Source organism: Cyprinus carpio, chromosome B17 (genome assembly GCF_018340385.1).
Source record: "Cyprinus carpio isolate SPL01 chromosome B17, ASM1834038v1, whole genome shotgun sequence".
Taxonomy (NCBI): domain Eukaryota; kingdom Metazoa; phylum Chordata; class Actinopteri; order Cypriniformes; family Cyprinidae; genus Cyprinus; species Cyprinus carpio.
In genome coordinates this window covers 5,007,602-5,030,291 of record NC_056613.1, presented here as the reverse complement: position 1 = coordinate 5,030,291, position 22,690 = coordinate 5,007,602, and the positions used below count along the sequence as shown (strand labels likewise).

At 35.8% G+C, this 22,690-nt stretch overlaps 2 protein-coding genes across 2 annotated transcripts; both read left to right on the top strand.

Moving 5' to 3' along the window:
• Positions 1-8,702: 8,702 nt before the first annotated feature.
• On the top strand, positions 8,703-12,327 carry LOC109093295 (adhesion G-protein coupled receptor G2-like). Its single transcript, XM_042743280.1, has 7 exons — positions 8,703-8,827; positions 8,921-9,018; positions 10,049-10,170; positions 10,383-10,648; positions 10,748-10,838; positions 10,922-11,205; positions 11,337-12,327. Exons 2-7 carry the CDS (start codon positions 9,016-9,018, stop codon positions 11,471-11,473), a joined length of 903 nt encoding a protein of 300 aa, XP_042599214.1. The 5' UTR covers positions 8,703-8,827; positions 8,921-9,015; the 3' UTR covers positions 11,474-12,327.
• A 7,321-nt stretch (positions 12,328-19,648) lies between these two features.
• LOC109093577 (adhesion G protein-coupled receptor G3-like) lies at positions 19,649-20,373 on the top strand. The gene is made up of 4 exons (XM_042743087.1): positions 19,649-19,744; positions 19,825-19,861; positions 19,967-20,064; positions 20,245-20,373. The coding sequence occupies exons 1-4, from the start codon at positions 19,682-19,684 to the stop codon at positions 20,371-20,373; spliced, it is 327 nt and encodes a 108-aa protein (XP_042599021.1). The 5' UTR covers positions 19,649-19,681.
• The last annotated feature ends 2,317 nt before the right edge of the window (positions 20,374-22,690 follow it).

Below are 22,690 nucleotides of genomic sequence, written 5' to 3'. Positions count from 1 at the left end.
TAAGTGGCCAGTGTCCAAGGGCTGTGGTTAATGTCAATCACTGACTTAATCTAAGAGGGCTTTGGGAAACCCAGCACAGTACATTTTGCTTGATCGAAAAAAAGAAGGGACAAAGTCACTTGGATACAAGTGGACAGGACCACAGATCACCTCTCAAGTTAAATGATGATAACTAAGATCAACTTGAGATTCAACTACAAGGCATGCCGCTTATTGCTTAATATACTTTCCTTGTCTTGTGATCGTTAAGGTTGCCGAAAATGTAGAAGGCAGAAGATCTTTCTATTTGATAAAATAACTGGAGAAAGAATAAATGAGGTAAAATGTCTTTTATTATGCTGCTTGCTTGTCTCAATGATTCTGGCCTTTAAAAGATAATAAAACAATATGTTATGGCCTTTCCAGTGATTGCTTAAACAGCTAAAATAATTATCACTTTGTGTGTGTAGGGAAAAGCAGAATTGAAAGTCCACTGGTTGCCTTGCACTGTGTGGTAAGTCGTGTTTCATTAACTATTTAATTCCACTGCAATGCTAAGTAGTCTATTCCGTGACCAATATGATGTATGCAAAGTTAAAATAGTGTCTTGCAGGCAGTATGGGAGCTCTTTTTATTGATGTCTGTGGCAAGAGAAAGCTCCCTGGTCATGTCGTTGAAATCATGCTCTGAGGTAGCCTGTAGGAAACTGATGCAAGGGTTTTCTAGGACATGGCCGAGAGTCAGTGGTCTGTAGAAGTGCCAGATCTGCTTGGAATGCAACATGAAAACATGCTGAACTTTTAAAACTTGCTCAGTATTCTCCAACTTATTCTGCAAGTCATAACTCCTTTCCAGCTCATCCAAGAGTGTTTTTTAAACGATTAAGTAGCCAGGGTTTACGCCACTTTAACAAATATCAAAAAATGTGACCCTGGACCAGTCTTAAGTCTCTGGGGTATATTTGTAGCAATAGCCAAAAATACATTGTATGGGTCAAAATTATCAGTTTTTCTTTTATGCCAGAAATCATTAGGATATTAAGTAAAGATCATGTTCCATGAAGATATTTAGTAAATTTCCTACCATAAATATATCAAAACCTAATTTTTGATTAGTAATATGCATTGCTAAGAACTTCATTTGGACAACTTTAAAGATGATTTTCTCAATATTTCGTTTTTTTTTGCTCCCTCAGATTCCAGATTTTCAAATAGTTGTATCTCAGCCAAATATTATCCTCCTAACAAACCACACATCAGTGGAGAGATGATTTATTCAGCTTTCAGATGATGCATAAATCTCAATTTCGAAAAATTGACACTTAAGACCCAAATTAAACCCAACAGCGATCTTGATATTTGTTCTGAGTTTTAATGATATGTGCACTTCACAGTGGCAGAACTTGGGAAGACACCTGGGAGCCTGCCAGCGAGTTCCAACATGTTTTGCCCGAGTCTCTACATCACAACCAGCTTTCACCACGACAGTCTCGTCACCGTGAACACCTGGACTCGTCAAGCACACTTCAGTTCTGAGTGTTTGTTGTTGTTGTTCTGTTTTGCTTTGCTTGCTGTTCTTTATTAAAGTTTTTGCACACGCTTTTAGTATTTTTTTTTAAAAAAGTTGTCATTTTAAACACCTTTTGCATTTGTCATGACCTGCGTAACAGCAGGTAGTGTAGCCTGCGGAGGTGTTTGTCATGATGGCATTCCCAAAAACATTATTTAAAAAATATTTCAGCACAGCATTATTATAATATTACATTTAATAACAAAAATCTATCTGTTTTGCAAAACATGAATAAATACCACAATATAAATATAATAACAATATATTTGGTGTTACATATTTCCCATTCGCATATTTGTTTCAATGTAGCCAAGAATATAATTCATTTATTAATAAGAATGATTATTTAAATTGTTATATTTCACTAAACCTGATTGCCTTTATTTGCATACAATTTTATAAAGAATATATATCAATTTGCTGTTATAAATTCACTGTAAACCACAGCTTCACGGAGCTTATCGCTTTTATGAAACAGTTAATCCATATATGTAGTAAGGCTTCACAAAATAAAACAGAGCAAATAAAGTGTAATGATATTAATAAAAACAGTATTCTTCCACCAAACAATGTAGTTGCCTAACAAAAAACAGAAGTAAACAAACAACACACAAAATTAAACAAACATTTACAACACTTTTCAAATTCGGCTAAAACAACTTCGAACGCGGCTCAGCCAATCAGAATCAAGGACCGGAACTATCCATTTTTACACCCTGTGGCTGCGCCAACTTTTAGGCAAAAATACAAGGTGCTTCATGTTGCAAACTACGTTTTACTGTAATAATGACTTCAGTGATACTGTCACTGAATAATGAGGTATTGCTATGTTGCGAGAAGTTACCCATTTACTGAGATCCTAACCCTACAGCGTACAGTAAGTACACACTTCAATGAACTAAATAATAATAACAATTATATATATATATATAATATATATATATATATATATATATTATATATATATATATATATATATATATATATATATATATATATATATAATATAAACAGGGTTCTGCAGATTTATTCAGAAAATGTTGCTGAAAGTTGAACTTTTTGTCTCAATACTAACTGTCGAGGTCTAAATTTGATCATATTCTTGCCAAATCAGGCCCCAAAACAAGATGGATATCACTTCATTCATTCAAAATGACATTTCTATATAAAATAACTAGCTTAAAAAAAAAAGCCATTTTGACTGAAAAACAGAGAAATGTCTGTGTTGATCATTACTGAAAGAACTGAACTGTGCTTTCTGGCATGACCTGATATTTTACTGATTTATCAGATATGTTGAGCAGAAAGATGTGATCACGTGTGTGTCAGAGAGACTCAGACAATGAACCTCTTTTACAAAGAAATTTGCATCTTCAGCATGTTAATGAAGGCAAAACACCCGTGGTTTCAGATATTTGCATGATTATTTGAAATAGTATTTCAAGGAACATCATTCGAAAATACTCTGAATTCTGAAGTTATTCTGAATTCATCATGATGGACTTTCAGTGGCTCCCATAAACATCTGTTCACTACAATCAAACGTATTAACGTGTGAATATCATTTATTAAGCGACAAAATAAAGTAAGTGTCATTTATTGTAAAGAAAGGTACACATTGCATTTTGTTCTTTTAGTTAAATAATTTTACATTTTGACATTTTAATAGTTCTCTGTGAGCAAATGTGATTTGATAAACTGGATCTGAATGCACCCATGTACTGAAGTTCACCGTTAAAGCCCAAATAAATTTGCATGTTTGCAAATGAACTGTATGTCAGTGTCCAGTGTCTCTGAGCTGTGTCTCACAATCAAACAGATTCATATGTGGACGCAACAAACTCTTGGACTGTGGACTTTATCTCAAGAATGTAATGAGATAATGATTTAGGACTTATGATTTATTTTCTATGCCTTTTGGAAAACAAAACTAACTTACAGTGTGTCTCTATCAGGTCGCTGTCTCGGGGAATTATGTTTTGGAAAAAGCCGAATTTGCTGTGGCTGATGATCATCTGTTGTGCTACGAGCCAGATAAGTATGCGTCCGTCAAAAAATGCATTTATCATGTCAATGAATGTTGTTTGGTGCACAGAGACTTACAGTGTTGTCTTTGTTTGTGCAGCCTGTTCAAAAATAATGATAATTGGCGAGACTTTGACGGATAGAAATTTCGGCAGCTTCAATAGTTCTTATCCAGGTACATAAGAAATAAACTAAATTGGCTGTGAATACTGTATATTTGCTTTCTGATAGTGCTCATGATGAATGACAAATTCATTGAGCTGATGTTTTTCTTTTTCTTCCAGCCGTAAACGTGACGTGTTCACCAACGTATGAAATACTGATAGGAGATTTTTGCATAGTAAATGTCCAACAAAACACTTCTGTCCTGGGTAACAGTTTTACTTTTAGTGTCATTCATTTAAAAATATAATCTTTATGAATATTTTGATTTAGCTTTCATTTTTATATCTACAGGTTTGTTTAATTTTAATTTAAGTTTTAGTAATTTGTTTGTTTGTATTTGTTTTTTAATGAGTTTTTTTTTTTTTTTTTTAAATTTAAATTTAGCTTTAATTTCAGTTTTTATTTTTATTTTTTGCTCAGTGTAAAAAATTATTTTGATGATTTGTTATCTCAACCTTTTTTTTTTCTTTTGTCCAGTCAACTTAGATCACAATATTTTGACTTATTTCTGTTGATTAAACCAATCTTTCTTTCTTTCTATTAACTTTTAGTTTAGTTAAAGCAAACAGGTTACTTACTTTGTAAAGTTAAACCAACATTTTTTTTCAGTGCCTGCGTGAATTTTAATTATAAATGATTCTTAACAAATGTGAAATGTTCAAATGTTCTCTCTTGTTTCCAGGAGACTGCAATTCATACCGTTTCAACATAACAAACGATGAGGGGAAATATAAAGTAAGAATGAATCAGACGGTTAAAAACATAACAATGTGGTTTTTCCCAAAAGGATCTCAATGTCTTCCATCACAAGTCCTGAATTCAGCAGGTACACATCCTAGGATCATATATCACACATGCAAAACCACATATCTATGGACATACTTTCCATCTATTTGTGTTTGCATGCATGATCTTTGCTGTCAGTGACAATGACGTCATTGCTGGTTAGATTTTGAATTCTGAACACTCCGTCAATCAACCAAAGGCAAAAATAGAACGTACATACGACTGAAAGACTGTATTGTTAAAAGCGGTTACTTGACTTGACTTCAAAGTATATACAAATCAAACTATTTGAATGAAGTCTGTGTGTCCGTTGTCCTGTAAGCTCTGTATTGAGTTCCTGAGAAAGAGCAGACTATTTTAGACTACTTCAGAATAGTTATATTTAGTTTGTGTTGTGCAAATTTGTGTAGTATAAATTGAATCTCTTCCATTCTGCAGGATCCACATCAAATTATATTGGGACTTGCCAGACACAGCAAAGCAACCCTAACACCACCAACATCCAATCTATTACCAACATAACTAACAACCGTAGCAGCTGCCCTACCACACCCATCCCCACCACCTGCAATGCCATTCCCACAGAAAAAATAAATATAACAAAATAAACAACAAAAAAATAAAGTAGAAGCCCAGCCAGATACATTACATTTTCATGTAATGTGAGTTTAATGGACCTGTTTACAAAGTGATTTTGCAGTGTTGAGCATTGTAGCCAAATGCACATTTTAGAGTTGCCTTTTATTGTGGCCAGCCTAAGGCACACCTGTGCAATAATCATGCTGTCTAATCAGCATCTTGATATGCAACACCTGTGAGGTGGATGGATTATCTCGGCAAAGGAGAAGTGCTCACTAACACAGATTTAGACAGATTTGTGAACGATATTTGAGAGAAATATGCCTTTAGTGCACATAGAAAAAGTCTTAGATCTTTGAGTTCAGCTCATGAAAAATGGGGGCAAAAACAAAAGTGTTGCGTTTATAATTTGCGTTTATAATATAAAAACTTATATAAAAATAAAACAAAAAAATAAAGTGTTCAAACAAATAAGGAAATTCTAAAATGTTTAACATGAACTTAGCTTGATGTACTAAGACTGATATTAAAAGATCAAACAGATATTTATCGATGATGCAAGCTATACACATACAAAACAAACAAAAGAGCTTATAATATGAATGCAATCTTCTAAATCACATACTTTCCAATTGCAAAATGCATAAGATGGAACTTTCACCAAATTGCATTTATATTCTGGTTTTATTTACTTGTACATAGTATTTTATTAACACAGAAATATCAAATATCACTTCCTGGGCAAATTTGCTTGCATGTATAAAGTATGCATCATCAATAGGCTAAACGACGTGTATACTGGATTTCTGTTGTATGAATCATCAATAATGTGTATAGCGAATCCCATAATATCCCTGCCTTCTTGTTTTTCACATTTAGAAATTTATATCATCCCTAGTAATTATACCACTATTTTTGATTTTTTTCTTGTGAAGTAATTTTTTGAGATAGGAATTTTGGGTTTTCATGAGCTGTATGCCAAAATCATCAGTATTAAAACAATAAAAGACCTGAAATATTTCAGTTGGTGTGCAATGAATCTAAAATATATATGAAAGTTAAATTTGTATCATTACATTATGGAAAATAATGAACTTTTTCACAATATGCTAATTTTTTGAGAAGGACCTGTATATATAAGTTTAAGAGAAACGGCTGCAAAGTGAGCTGTCCAAACAAATCAAACCGAATCATGTAAACTAGGCCTGTAATGTAATGAAGTAATAATACTTTGTTACAGTACTTAAGTATTTCTGAAAAAAGAAAGAAAGCTAAAACCAGCCTAAGACAGCCTATGTTTATTTGCTTCTTTTCCATTTTGCATTTACTTGAACTTTTACTTAAGTACAATACTTAAGTACGTTTAAGATAAAAAAAAAAAAAAAAACTTTTCGTACTTAAGTACAATAAATATCACATACTTTAAGACTTTTACTCAAGTAATCTTACAAACTGTGACTTCAAATTCTACCAAAGTCATTTTCTGGTAAAATATCTGCACTTTCACTTGAGTATGGCTTTCAAGTACTATTGAATAAATTTTCAAGTAAATTTTTGCAATAGTGATTAATCCGTGAATAGTTAATTTTGATTTTAAACAGCCAATAGAAAACACAGTTGCCCAAATATTATCAGGACCCATTTGCAATAGTGATTAATTCGCTAATCAATAGTTTTGATTAAACAGCAGAAAACACAAATGACACGATTGATGAAATATTATAATGAAAATGATATGCCAAAGAAATTTATGACAATATCACAGTGGTATTTTACTATAAAAATGCATAGCGCTCAAATAAACAGATCAAATAATTTGAAAACTCTATACAGTAAAACTTTTATCACATATCCAATTTTAACTGTCTGTAATGTTTTATTCATGTTGGTCCATTATTACCTTCCACGCTGTTCCAAGTCTATATCTCTAATCATACACTGCTATTAAACACAGTTATGTTGAATTATGTGTCATGTTCTATTTAGGTTGTTTGAAAATCCCTCCTGTGGTTCCTGAAAATACATGTAATAACTCTTCATATCGAAATGATGCATGCACTGGTAAGTTTGAGTCTTAAGATTTTTAAAGTTTGATTTCAGAATCAAAAAATATTAGAATATAACAGAATGCACTCGCTTGAGAAATTCATTAATTCGTTTAGTGCTTTAAGTTAGTAGCATGACAAAATCATGGCTATATTATGACTAGACTAAGTAAACTAATCAAAAATAATAACTTACTAACATACAAATTTCAAAAAAATCCACTCATTATTTACTTAAAATGCAAAAAAAAAAAAACAAAGCATATACATTCTTAATTAAAATAAGGAAGCAGATACATTCTGTATTTAAATGGAAATGAATGGATGTGTGTGACCTGCATTAACGTAATATCGACAACTCCCCAGCCGACTACTAGTTCACCATCACATACGACAACTATCACTCCAGATACTAGTTTAACATCGGATACGACAACTAACACTCTAGCTACTAGTTCAGCATCGGATACGACAACTAACAGTCCAACTACTAGTGCACCATCACATACAACAACTATCACTCCAGCTACTAGTTCAACATCGGATACTACAACTAACAATCCAACTACTAGTTCACCATCACATACAACAACTATCACTCCAGCTACTAGTTCAACATCGGATACTACAACTAACAGTCCAACTACTAGTTCACCATCACATACAACAACTAACACTCCAGCTACTAGTTCAACATCGGATACTACAACTAACAGTCCAACTACTAGTTTCATGCCAGGTAGGACAACTCCCGAGCCAACTGTCCCACCAGCTGAGATAACTTTCAATCTATTAGATGGGAAGAACGAAACAAACAGACCAAAAACACAAAAAAAAAGTACAGATTACAAAACAAAAGGCAGCGTAAGTGTGCGGTTACCAGCAGATTTCAAATCTAAAAATTAGTTACAGAATACCAAGCGATTCAATGCATTTTACAGAGAAAAACTTGGACAAAGTAGAGTCCCTGGTGGAGCAGATGGAAAAAAGCAATAAAACCAATGCAGCAATTGTCATTGGGGATGTTATTGGCGTTCTCCAAAGACAACCTAAGGACAAGCCAACCAAAGATATCAAAATAAGCTACTCTTCACATCAGAACATGATAAACGTAAGGCCTGAGAAGCATTAAAACAAGTCCCTCCGGAGAGGAATTAACATTTAACAATGCCATTTCTTCTTTTCACAGGTTGTTGAGAGCAACCAGACTGGTTATCCCTGGTCTGTAAAGATTCCCAGCGAAGCCTTTAATAAATCACGTCAAGAAAACAATGGAAGTGCATTTGTTGGAGTTTTACGATTCATAAACATGGGAAATAAGGTTTGCATCTGTGTTTTTTTTTCCACTCTGATTCTTCAAATATTATACTTGTTATACAAATGTTTCTCGATCTGTTGTATTGACAAACATTTATATTCGATTGCTCTGTTACGGTTTCTGATTTAGGATGAAACTAAAACTCACACTGTTCAATAACAACAACATAAACGAAAAAACTAAAATTACCAACAAAAACAAACATAAATACACAAATGACAATAAAAAATAAAAAGACAGCTAATCTGGTAATGAAGGTTTTGTTGCAAAACTTATTATTTTACACTGTGAAATCAAAATGAAAATAAACGTGCTTCTTAACAGGCTGGAAATGTGTCCTGCGTTTCTTGGGATGGCAAAGGTACACTCATTTATGATCCTATTAACAAACCCAGTATATTTTCTATAATTAATTTGCATAATTAATTTCATTCATCTCTATATTTTCTTTGAGGAAAGCTTAATTGGACGACGTTCGGCTGTGAGACAAAAATAGAAAACAACACCATAAAGTGCTCCTGCTCACATCTGACGTTCTTTGCAGTGCTGATGGTGAGAAGAAGAACTTACACTTTCATAATTCATGTTTCCTTCCCTGAAATCAAAATGTTTTAGTCTTTTAGTCCACATATATATGCGAGTGAACTCAAAAGATGTCAAAATACTCAATTAGGATAGATAATCCGTCAAACACCTCAATCAATCCAACGCAACTTGATCCAAAATAAATTTGGGATTGAAAGTGGTGTAGACCTTAAATAATCCAATCAATAAGAAAGAAAGTAAGATTGCAAATTTAACTAGCTTCTCAATTGGATTCAAAATGACCTTGTGCAAACGTGCAGCGTCACAATGCGTTTTGAAATCTACATTGTACTTTTTATGAACTAGCCAGTGGATGAGGTTGAATATTTATCAAATATTTGCTAAAAAAGCTCTTCGACATATTTGTTGATTTTTTTAGGTAGTCTGTGTCATATAGGTAATTAAACATCTTTTTTATACATCTCTCTCCGGTTCTGAATGCTGATGCACTGTGCAAGCACTGAAGTTTTGTTTGAAATAAATGTTCTTTCAAATATATAAGATTTGCAACGTTTAGGCTTCAAATAGACAGAGCCTTCAGAAACTGAAATCTGACTGGATTCGACTGGACTGATGAAAATCAGTGCATGTAAACACACAAACTTGTGAGTCAGTGCATCCAAAAGGTATAGTTATGACCATCTACCAGCTCTCAACTAGAGCCATAAAATGAATGTGGAACAGCTCAAATAAGTACTTGATGAGAAATATTTGATTTCATATTGAGACTCATGAAATGTGAATTTTAAGTGCAGACTTTTTTACTTCAGCACAGTTTAGGACGTTATTGAGATCTCCACTAACATCTCCATTTGCTCTGCATTTAATCTCATTGCTATCTAGGAAAAGCAGTTGAGATCACTTGTGCATTTCATGTATTTTGTCGTTTGTGTCCCATCATTCCTTTTGACATATAACATGATGGCATTTTAGAAATGACAGCAAAAAATCATCCAGCTGATCTGTGCATTTCTGTGTCTTTTCTCCAATAATTCAGTCTCAGTCAGATGCAAACATCACAGCGCCGTATCTGGAATCACTGACTTTAATTTCTTCTATCGGCTGCGGCATCTCCATTTTTTTTCTGTCCATCGGTTTATTCATGCATTTCCTGCTACGGTAGAGTATCTTAAAGAATATGATATAGTTAGTGCTGTTTAGTAATCAATAATCACTAATGCTAAACTAAGAAACAATTTTCACTCAGAAATTGCTAGTGCATTTATAAAGAAACAGCAATGCATTGAACTAAACTTGAAATTTTGAAGCTTTCAAAGCTCTGAAGTATTAAAGTTCAGGTAACAAGAACAGTTATTTTTGTATTTTAATAGGAAAGCCAAATCAAATCAGGCCACGAAGATCTTGATGAACATGTTTGTGGCTTTGTTTCTACTGAATGCTTCGTTTTTGTCAAACGAGAGCATCGCTAACACAGGAGACAACACTGCGTGCGTCTTCATAGCGCTGCTCCTGCATTACTCCATGCTGGCCTCATTCACCTGGTTCTTCATTCAAGCTCTTCATATGTACTTATGGCTCATCAGACAGAACGTCTCCATCACAAACTACATGAGGAAGATCACCGTGTTGGGCTGGGGTGAGTTAGAGCAACAAACTCCTATTAAGAAAATAAAATTGCCATAAGGTTTAAGTAGTGGTGTCTGTCTTAAATCGGTTTATCTCTGTGTGTTTTCAGTGTTTGCCGCACCGATAGTCGTAGGTATTGCTTCTGGAGGAGAATATGAAACAGTGACCCTAAACACTACATCTGGAAAAATCGCACGAATGTAAGTTGGTTTGATGTCACAAATTTGTGCATTTATTGATGTTAAATGATTGCCTTCTTAAATTCAATATTTTCTAATTACAGGTGCTGGACTACAAATCCTTACATTCACTACATAGTGAACATCGGCTACTACGCTTTAGTTTTCGTCTTCACGACAGGAATCTTCATCATGATCGTCACTAAGGTCCTTCAGGCCAGAAACTTAAAAATGGTTGACAGCAAGAGAAAGACGTTCAGAAAGCAGCTGATGATGGTGTTGAGTTTGTTCCTGCTCTTCGGTCTGACGTGGTCTGTGGCGTTCTTCAGTTATGGACCGATGCACATTACCTCATATTACATATTCACTGTGCTGAACTCGTTACAGGGTGAGAAACAATCACATGCATCAGTACATTTGGCTTAGTAGAACACTTCTATTTTCTTCCTGCAGATTTCCACAAACAATTAGAGCTAAGGATGTTTTAAATTATTTCATTTCTTTTTTTTTTTTTTTCAGGTTTTTTCCTCTTCCTGTACTACTACCACATTCACAATGATGTCGCGGGTAATTTCTCTGATGATCCAGAAAGCACAGACTCCACCACAACCATCGCTCAATCCAGCCATACTGCTGTGGAAAATATTTATAACTAGCATAATTAGGACAGAAGGTCTTCTTTGTATCAGACTTTCTTAGACTGATTTCTTAAACTGATCTGTCATTGTTTAAGGGGAAACTGTGAATTCTCACCAAAATCAAGCTCAAAAACAAAACAAAGACGAATGTCACAAGAAAGAACTGTTTAAAATGATGCATGCTCATAATAACCCTAAAAAAAATCATTTTAGTGAAAAAAAAAAAAAAACTCAAAATAATTAACTGACAATTGTTACTGAAACTTTATTATTGTAGAAGGATTGAATATGATATAACCTGATATTCCTGATGTTCAATTTATTGAGAGTTATAATCATCATTCTGTGTTATTATGTGCATTTCAGAGTGACTCAAACAACACTAAACCTCTTTTATGAAACAAATTAGCATCTTCAGGATTAATGTCCACACGTCTTTGGATTCATATGTTTGCATGGTTATTATTAGATATAGCAGCGTGATAAAATCCACACACATGGATATGGTGTATATTTGGTAAACGAAAACAACATACAAAACACTGTTAGAATCAGCTAATATCTTTTGCATTATTTAATGTGGTTTACATCTACAGATGCTGTTATCTCTGAATGACTGTCATGAAGCTATTAAATGTCATCACTGTTTATCATGATGGAGATTTAGAGGCTCCAAAATGATTTATTCACATTTAGTCAAACTTGTAAATATGTGAATGTACTTCAAATATGTGAAAGAGTGCACTTCATTGTTTCTATGAAAAAAAAAAAAAAAAGTCAAACTTTTCTGTACGGGAATATGAATGTAAATATTGCAAATTAATTTAAATATTGTCTAATTGCCTCTAATAAAGGTTAAGCTTTTACTGGAATTTTGTTGCTTCATTTATTAACTCTTTCCCCGCCAGCATTTTTGAAAAAAGTTGCCAGCCACCGCCAGCGATTTTGATGATTTTCACTCAAATTTGATGGCCTACAGTATATTTTGCTGTATGAATATGTGAATATGCAATACACCAAAATAAAGATCAAAGCATATACTTTTAAACAAAAAATCTGTTTTATTTTAGCTTAAAGCATTCTTTTTTTATCAACACTTGAATATAGGTAGGTTTCATAAAAATGTATAATTTTGAACAAAAAGGTGAGAAAATCCCATTTTTATCAAAAACTACATCTAGATAATATTCAGTATGATTATCAAAGCATAAATCCAGTAAATCGCTTCCATCAACACCCCCAAAGCTTGCACAGCCATATACCACTTCCTGGATCAACATTTTACTCTGTAACATTATGCAGTTTTCATTTATATGCTGTCTGTTGCTGATGATCGCATTATTTATCATATGCATAGTTTACATAAGAGATAGCTAGTTTTTCCATCCTGTTCACATGTGTTTTTTGTTCGGGAGGTTTTGTTATCATTCAGAAGATGTGTAATAGCGCCCCCAAGTGTATAACAGTTCAATCACGAAAAGCCGTAAAATCTCTCAATGGCGGGGAAGCATTGTCTTCTAAATGACGAGATAACTCATCAATGACGGGGGAAAGAGCTAAGTATATGTATTTTTTTCTACATTTATATTGTTCTCTGTGAACAAAGATGACTTGATAGGTGGAAGTCATGGCCTAATGGTTAGAGAGTTTGACTCCTAACCCTAAGGTTGTGGGTTTGAGTCTCAGGCCGGCAATACCACGACTGAGGTGCCTTTGAGCAAGGCACTGAACCCCCAACTGCTTTCCGGGCGCTGCAGCATAAATGGCTGCCCACTGCTCCGTGTGTGTGTGTGTGTGTGTGTGTGTGTGTGTGTGTGTGTGTGTGTGTGTGTGTGTGTGTGTGTGTGTGTGTGTGTGTGTGTGTGTGTGTGTGTGTGTGTGTGTGTGTTCACTGCTGTGTGTGTGCAGTTTGGATGGGTTAAATGCAGAGCACAAATTCTGAGTATGGGTCACCATACTTGGCTGTATGTCACGTCACTTATTTTCACTTTCATAAACTGGAACTGAATGTAACCGGATACTGCAATTCTCAGTTAAAGCCCATATAAACATAATTTGCATGTTTCCAAATGAACTGCATGTCACTATATGCTGAATCTCATAATCCAACAGCTTTATGTGTGGACAGATCAAACTCTCTCAACTCTTGGACGGTGGACTTTATCTCAAGAATGTTATGAGAAAATTATTAAAGATTTATTTTTCAAAGCCTGTAGATAACAAAGCTAGTGTGTGTCTCAAACAGGCTGCTGTCTTTGGGAATTATGTCTCGACAAAATAAGAATTTGCTGTGGCTGATGATTGTCTGTTGTTCTACGTGCCAGATAAGTATGTTACCTTGAAAAATTTATTCATCAATTAGAAACACAATTTAAAGTTACATCCAAGATGACAATATATTGAATGTTTTGTTGGGGAACATTGTGGAAAACAGAATTATGGACTTATCTCAAAAATTCAAAGCCTGTAGATAAACAAAGCTAGTGTGTGTCTCAAACAGGCTGCTGTCTTTGGGAATTATGTCTCGACAAAATAAGAATTTGCTGTGGCTGATGATTGTCTGTTGTTCTACGTGCCAGATAAGTATGTTACCTTGAAAAATTTATTCATCAACAAATATATGCCAATGAATGTGTTGTTTGGGGAACATTAGAAAACAAATTAAAGTTACATCAAAAATTTTTTGATTGTGGCTGTGGGCATCTAAATTGTGACATAGAGCTTTATATAATGTAATATATTGTTACATGATAAAGTCAAATGTTGCTTTTGTTTGTGCAGTCAGGTCAGAAAATCTGATCCAAATCAACATCCAAGTCAGTTTGACAGATGAATATTTCTCTAACAGAAGTAGCTCACCATATCCAGGTAGACATGAAATATACTGCTAACATGACTGTGTGAATACTTCATATTAATTATCTGAGAGCACTTGTGATGACTGAAACTCACTGAGTCCATTTCATGTTAATCAGATAATAACATATATAATTTCCACATGAATGTTGAACTAAACATTGAGCCTGTTGATCCTGGAGTGATATGTAGAAACGCAGTATATGACAAAAGTGCATGTAACGGTAAGTCTGTTTTAAAATTTAGAAATAGCTTTTCAGTTGTTTCTATTGCCTGTTTCATTCAAATTAAAGTTTAATCAAATACAGTACAATGCGAACAGACATTATATACTTTTTCTCTAATAATAAAACACTAAGTTGGGTTTATTCTAAGCTTTTAACTTGTACTTATTTTGAAAATCAAGCTGAGTAATTCATTCACCATAAGTTGACACTGTTTATTGTTTTAAATTATGGCAATAATATGATTGGACTCTATCAATAATAAATGTGTGAACTGATGAAAATGCATCTATAATGTTGAAATTACAGTGTTGCTTGGTTGACAAATAACCAACATATCATATATATGTCATGTAACATACCAAATATAATAGTTTCAATTATTGCGCAACTGCAGAAAAATTCATCCATTGTTTATTTCTTTGTTGAAGGGAAAGAAGGAAGCAGATACGTTCTGCATTTTAAAGATAGCAAATGGATGTGCGTGACCTGTGTTGATGGAAGATCAACCACCATTACACCACTGTCACACACTACATCTCACAATCCAACTACCAGTTTTGCATCATATACGGCTTCTCCCAACCCAACTAACAGTTTCACACCAGACAAAACAACCCCCAACTTAACTACCAGTTTTGCGGCAGGTATGTCAACTCCCGTGTTAACTACTAGTTTTGCATTAGATACGACAAATCCCGACCCATCTACCAGTTTAGCATCAGATAAAACAACTCCTAAGCCAACTATCAGTTTAGCACCAAAAGCAACAACTCCCAACCCAACTACCAGTTTTGTGCAAGATAAAACAATTCCTGAGCGAACTACCAGTTTTGCACCATATATGACAACTCCTGATTCAACTTCCAGTTTCGCATCAGATAATGCAACTCCCGAGCCAACTACCAGTGCATCACCAGATACGACAACTCCCAACCCAACCACCCCCATTTATCATCAGATATGGCAAGTCCTAACCCAACTACCAGTTTATCACCAGATACGACAACTCCCAACCCAACTACCAGCTTCACACCAGATAAAGCAACTCCCAACTTAACTACCAGTTTCGTGGCAGGTATGTCAACTTCCGTGTTAACTACTGGTTTCACATTAGATACGACAAATCCCAACCCAACTACCAGCTTTACACCAGATAAAGCAACCCCTGATTCAACTTCCAGTTTCGCATCAGATAACACAAATCCCCGAGCCAACTACCAGTTTATCACCAGATACGATAACTCACAACCCAACTACCAGCTTTACACAAGATAAAACATCTTCAGAGCCAACTACCAGTTTATCACCAGATACGATAACTCCCAACCCAACTACCAGCTTCACACCAGATAAAGCAACTCCCAACCCAACTACCAGTTTTGCATCGTATATAACAACCCACAACCCAACTACCAGTTTAGCATCAGATAAAACAACTCCTAAGCCAACTATCAGTTTAGCACCAAAAGCAACAACTCCCAACCCAACTACCAGTTTTGTGCAAGATAAAACAATTCCTGAGCGAACTACCAGTTTTGCACCATATATGACAACTCCTGATTCAACTTCCAGTTTCGCATCAGATAATGCAACTCCCGAGCCAACTACCAGTGCATCACCAGATACGACAACTCCCAACCCAACCACCCATTTATCATCAGATACGGCAAGTCCTAACCCAACTACCAGTTTATCACCAGATACGACAACTCCCAACCCAACTACCAGCTTCACACCAGATAAAGCAACTCCCAACTTAACTACCAGTTTCGTGGCAGGTATGTCAACTTCCGTGTTAACTACTGGTTTCACATTAGATACGACAAATCCCAACCCAACTACCAGCTTTACACCAGATAAAGCAACCCCTGATTCAACTTCCAGTTTCGCATCAGATAACACAAATCCCGAGCCAACTACCAGTTTATCACCAGATACGATAACTCCCAACCCAACTACCAGCTTTGCACAAGATAAAACATCTTCAGAGCCAACTACCAGTTTATCACCAGATACGATAACTCAAATCATTGATACTCCCAATCCAACTACAAGTGTCGTGCCAGATTCGACAACCCCTGATCCAACGTATATAACAACCCACAACCCAACTACCAGCTTTGCACAAGATAAAAAATCTTCAGAGCCAACTATCAGTTTAGCACCAGATACGACAACTCCCAACCTAACTACCATTTTTGCGTCGTATACGACAACTCCCAACCCAACTACCAGTTTATCACAAGATACGATAACTCCCAACCCAACTACCAGTTTATCACCAGATACAACAACTCCTAAACCAACTACCAGCTTCCCACCAGATAAAGCAACTCCCAACCTAACTACCAGTTTTGCGTCATATACAACAACTCCCAATTCAACTTCCAGTTTCGCATCAGATAACACAAATCCCGAGCCAAATACCAGTTTATCACCAGATACGACAACTCCCAACCTAACTACCAGTTTTGCGTCATATACAACAACTCCCAATTCAACTTCCAGTTTCGCATCAGATAACACAAATCCCGAGCCAAATACCAGTTTATCACCAGATACAACAACTCCCAACCCAACTACCAGCTTCACACCAGATACAGCAACTCCCAACCTAACTACCAGTTCTGCATTGTATGTGACAACTCACAACCCAGCTACCACTACCAGTTTCACATCAGATACAGCAATCCCCTTCCCAATTACAATCACCACATAATACAACTCCCAACCCAAAAACAAAATTCACACCAGATACAGCAACTCCCAACCTAACTACCAGTTCTGCATTGTATGTGACAACTCACAACCCAGCTACCAGCTTTACACAAGATAAAACATCTTCAGAGCCAACTATCAGTTTTGCAGCAAATACAACAACTCCCAACTTAACTGCCAGTTTTGCATCGTATACGAAAACTCCCAACCCAACTACCAGTTTATCACCAGATACGATAACTCCCAACCCAACTACCAGTTTATCACCAGATAAAGCAACTCCCAACCCAACTACCAGTTTTGCATCGTATATAACAACCCACAACCCAACTACCAGCTTTGCACAAGATAAAACATCTTCAGAGCCAATTATCAGTTTAGCACCAGATACGACAACTCCCAACCTAACTACCAGTTTCGTGTCATATACGACAACCCACAACCCAACTACCAGCTTTGCACAAGATGAAACATCTTCAGAGCCAACTATCAGTTTAGCACCAGATATGACAACTCCCAACCTAACTACCAGTTTTGTGTCGTATAAGACAACTCCCAACCCAACTAGCAGTTTATCACCAGAAACCAAAAACCCCAACTACCAGTTTCACATCAGATACACCAAACCCAACCACAATTACAAGATCACCATAAAATATAAATCCCAACCCAAATAACAATTTTTGCTTCATATAGACAACAACTCCCAACCCAACTACCAGCTTCACACCAGATACAGCAACTCCCAACCTAACTACCAGTTTTGCGTTGTATATGGCAACTCACAACCCAACTACCAACTTTACACAAGATAAAACATCTTCAGAGCCAACTATCAGTTTAGCACCAGATACGACAACTCCCAACCTAACTACCAGTTTTGTGTCGTATAAGACAACTCCCAACCCAACTAGCAGTTTATCACCAGATACGACAACTCCCAATCCAACTACCAGTTTATCACCAGATACGATAACTCCCAACCCATCTACCAGTTTATCATCAGATACGATAACTCCCAACCCATCTACCAGTTTAGCACCAGATACGATAACTCCCAACCCATCTACCAGTTTAGCACCAGATACGACAACTCCCAACCTAACTACCAGTTTTGCGTTGTATACAACTCCCAACCCAACTACCAGCTTATCATCAGATACGACAACTCCCAAACCAATTACCAGTTTCGCATCAGATAAAACAACTCCTGAGCGAACTACCACTTTAGCGCCATATACGACGACAACTTATCCAACTACCAGTTTTGCGTCATATATGACAACTCCCAACCCAGCTGCTAGTATTGCACCAGATTTGGAAACTTCCAACCCATCTACTGGTTTTGCACCAAATACAACAACTCCCAACACAACTACCGGTTTCATGTCATATATGACATCTCCCAACCCAACTAGCAGTTTTGCATTGTATACAACAACTCCCGACCCAACTACCAGTTTGGCGTCATATACAGCAACTCCGAATCTAAATACCAGTTTCACACTGCATTCGACAACTGACAATCAAATTACCAGTTTCACATCACATACAACAAATTCTGAGCCAACTACAATTTTCACATCACATACAACAACTCACAACCCAACTACCAGTTTCAAGTCATATACTACAACTCCTGATGTAACTACCAGTTTCACATTGCATATGACAACTTACAATCAAACTACAAGTTTCACATCACATACGACAACTCACAATCCAACTACAAGTTTCACATCACATATGACAACTCATGGATATACTGATCCCTCAAAGGCATCGTAAGTGTGCAGTTACCAGTGGATACCAAGTTTAAAACTCTGTTACAGAATACCAAGTAATTCAATCCATTTTACAGAGAAGACTTAGAAAATCTGGAGTATCAAATGGAAGAGTTGGAAAAAAGCAATAAAAGCAATTCAATAATTGTAAAGGAGGATGGTGTTGGTTTTCATTATATACAAGCCAAGAACACAAAAACCAAAGAGATGAACATATGCCACTCTTCACCTCATGCCACGGTAAACCTAAGAGCTAAGATGCATTAAAACGTTGTATGATTCATCAGTTATAATGTCAATTCTTCTTTTCACAGTTTGTTGAGAGTCAAAGTGACCTGATTACTAACTGTTCCTGGTTAATAAAAATTTCCAAGGAGGCTTTTGATAAATCACGTCTTGAAAACAAACAAAGTAATGTATGCTTCTATCTACGGTTCCAAAACTTGAGATATAACGTACTGCATGCTTCTATTTTTCCCCTCTATGAAAAGATTCTTAATAAATCTACTTTTGGACAAATGTTTCTCGATCAGTTATGTTCACACACATTTATATTTGATTCATGAGTGCTCTTATGGTTTCTGATTTAGGATGAAACTAATGATCACTCCATTCTGAACAATGAAGTTTACGGAATAACGATGAGGGCCAAAATCTCCAACCTTACCGACAATATTGACATGATCTTTAAACATAAAGATCTGGTAATGAAGCTTTTGTTGCTGAACTTTTATTATAATGATCAGACAATGCAAAATCAAAATTAAAATGAATGTTTTTACAGACCGGTAAGGCGTCCTGTGTTTCTTGGGATGGCAAAGGTACATTAATTTATGGCTGTACTGATCAGTTCCTATCAACAAACCCAGTTCATTCAGTTTTTTTTTATATAATCAGTTTCATTCATTGCTCTCTTTTCTTTGAAGGAAAACTTAACTGGACAGCATTTGGCTGTAAGACAGAAATCAACAACGACACCATAAAGTGCTCCTGCTCACATCTGACGTTCTTTGCAGTGCTGATGGTGAGAAGCTTCTCAGAGAAGAAGAACTTATGCTTTTGTAATTCATTTTTCATTTAAAAGATTCCATTAAATCAATATCAGTCTTTAAGTCCCTGTCTACATGCTCGTGAACATGTAAACGATGAGAAAAAAATGGTTTTAAAAATCCTCCTGTGGATCTGTTTCATTCTGTTTTTTTAGATCCCTCAGTCAGATGCAAACATCACAGCGCCGCATCTGGAATCACTGACTTTAATTTCTTCTGTCGGCTGCGGCATCTCCATGTTTTTTCTGGCCGTCGCATTATTTATGCATTTCTTGCTACGGTAGAGTATCTTAAAATTTATCATATAGTTAGACCACTATAAAAACCAATAAACACTAAAACTAAACTAAGAAACAATTTTCACTCAGAAATTGCTAGTGCATTTATAAAGAAACAGCAATGCATTGAATAAAACTTGAAATTTTTAAGTTTAAAGACTGAAATAGTATTTATTTGTAAATTGATGAGATCAAAGCTCTAAAGTATTAAAGTTCATGTTACAAGAACAGTTGTTTTTGTGTTTTAATAGGAAAGCCAAATCAAATCAGGCCACGAAGATCTTGATGAACATGTTTGTGGCTTTGTCTCTACTGAATGCTTCGTTTTTGTCAAACGAGAGCGTCGCTAACACAGGAGACAACACTGCGTGCGTCTTCATAGCGCTCCTGCATTACTCCATGCTGGCCTCATTCACCTGGTTCTTCATTCACTCTCAGAAAAAAATGGCATTATTAAATGCATTATTTAATAAATTACTGGGGCAGTACTCTTTCAAAAGGTAACAATATATCAAATTTGGGTACTAAAGCAACAGAACCCTATTAGAGTGTTGCTTTTTGGTAATAAATCTGTTTAACACCAGCCAGTCAAAACTTTACAATAAGGTCCCTTTAGTTAATGCTTTAAAGGGATAGTTCACCAAAAAAATGAAAATTTAATGTTTCTCTGCTTACCCCCAGGGCATCCAAGATGTAGGTGACTTTGTTTCTTCAGTAGAACACAAACAAAGATTTTTAACTCAAACCGTTGCAGTCTGTCAGTCATATAATGGAAGTGGATAAGAATCACAGCTTTGAGAGTAAAAAAAAACATACACTGACAAAATCAAATTAAACCTTGCGCCTTGTGACGATACATTGATGTGTAAAGACACAAAACGATCAGTCTGTGCAAGAAACTGAACAGTATTTATATATTTTTTTACCTCTGATTTTCGCCACAATGACCGATCTGTCCTGAGCACATCCTCAATAGCAATCTCAATTAGGAGTGTAAATGGTCCATTTGAGAGATAGGTGGCGGTAATGCGCTTATAAGTCTGGGATCCGCCGTAAAGCAAGAAGAAGGAAAAGAAGATGCATCAGGCGCCGGCTGTTGAGAACGCACTCAGGACAGTTTGGACACTGAGGTGAAAGCTATATAAATACTGTTCAGTTTCTTGACTGATCGTTTTGTGTCTTTACACATCAATGTATCGTCACGAGCCGCAGGGTTTAATTTGGTTTTGTTTGTGTATGTTTTTTTACTCTCAAAGCCATGATTCCCATCCACTTCCATTATATGACTGACAGACTGCAACGGTTTGAGCTAAAATATCTGTTTGTGTTCTACTGAAGAAACAAAGTCACCTACATCTTGGATGCCCTGGGGGTAAGCAGAGAAACATTAAATTTTCATTTTTGGGTGAACTGTCCCTTTAACAATGAGCAATAAAATTTTTACAGTATTTATTATTCTCTGTTAATGATAATTAATAAAAGATACAACTGGTCATTGTTTGTTCATCGTAGCTCAGGTCCATTAAGTATAGACAATTTTAATGCACTTTAAAGCTTTTAATACAATAATTGAGTATATACACAGGCTGTGTTTACAAAAGTTTACTAAACTGACACAACAGGCCTGTTTACACCTGGTCACTTCATGCATTTTCCCTGTTCGGATAGCTATCCGATCGTGAAAAAACCAGGTGTAAATGCCCTCCGAAACACTTTTGAGAAGGATTTAAATCCGATCGCTCAAACAGCTTCAGGAGGTGGTCTGGGATACATTCCAGACGAAACTGGACGAGTTTAAATGCATCTGGTTGTTTAATCCACTTACTCCTTCTAAAATGTTAAAATAATAAATGTGTGAGAGCGTGTCATAGGCTATTTGACATCATAGCCAGATATCACAGAGCTAATGTAACATGCACTGCAGTGGGTGAGTAGCTGACACGCAAACTACCGCAAATGAAACTGAAAGTAAGTCACAGATTCGCAACACACAAACATCCTCATTTTCTTTCCAGTGCTGATGCAGCTGTCTCTGGTTTCTCTGGCCTTTGATCTTGAAATTAGCTGATGATGAATAAAATGCACATATCTGTTGCTTTCATTGACGTGAACTCCATTAAATTTGCATATAGCGTGGGAATTTAAGATCAGATGTCCATTTTGGGTGTGTGTGGGTGGGTGGGGGGTCAGTTGTAATGAAACTACAACTATAACTATTGTGTTTTCTGTGTGTTTCCAGTGTGTCCCGCTCCAATAGTCGTAGTCATCGTTTCTGTAGAAGGATATGAAGCAGTGATCCTGAAAGCAGCGTCTGGAAAAATCA

Coding starts and splice junctions, on each gene's coding strand:
- LOC109093295 (XM_042743280.1), top strand. Junction 10,649..10,747: donor GATCACCGTGTTGGGCTGGG/GTGAGTTAGAGC, acceptor GTGTGTTTTCAG/TGTTTGCCGCACCGATAGTC. Junction 10,839..10,921: donor TCTGGAAAAATCGCACGAAT/GTAAGTTGGTTT, acceptor TTCTAATTACAG/GTGCTGGACTACAAATCCTT.
- LOC109093577 (XM_042743087.1), top strand. CDS start 19,682: ATGAGGGCCAAAATCTCCAACCTTACCGACAATATTGACATGATCTTT. Junction 19,745..19,824: donor TCTTTAAACATAAAGATCTG/GTAATGAAGCTT, acceptor ATGTTTTTACAG/ACCGGTAAGGCGTCCTGTGT. Junction 20,065..20,244: donor CGTTCTTTGCAGTGCTGATG/GTGAGAAGCTTC, acceptor CTGTTTTTTTAG/ATCCCTCAGTCAGATGCAAA.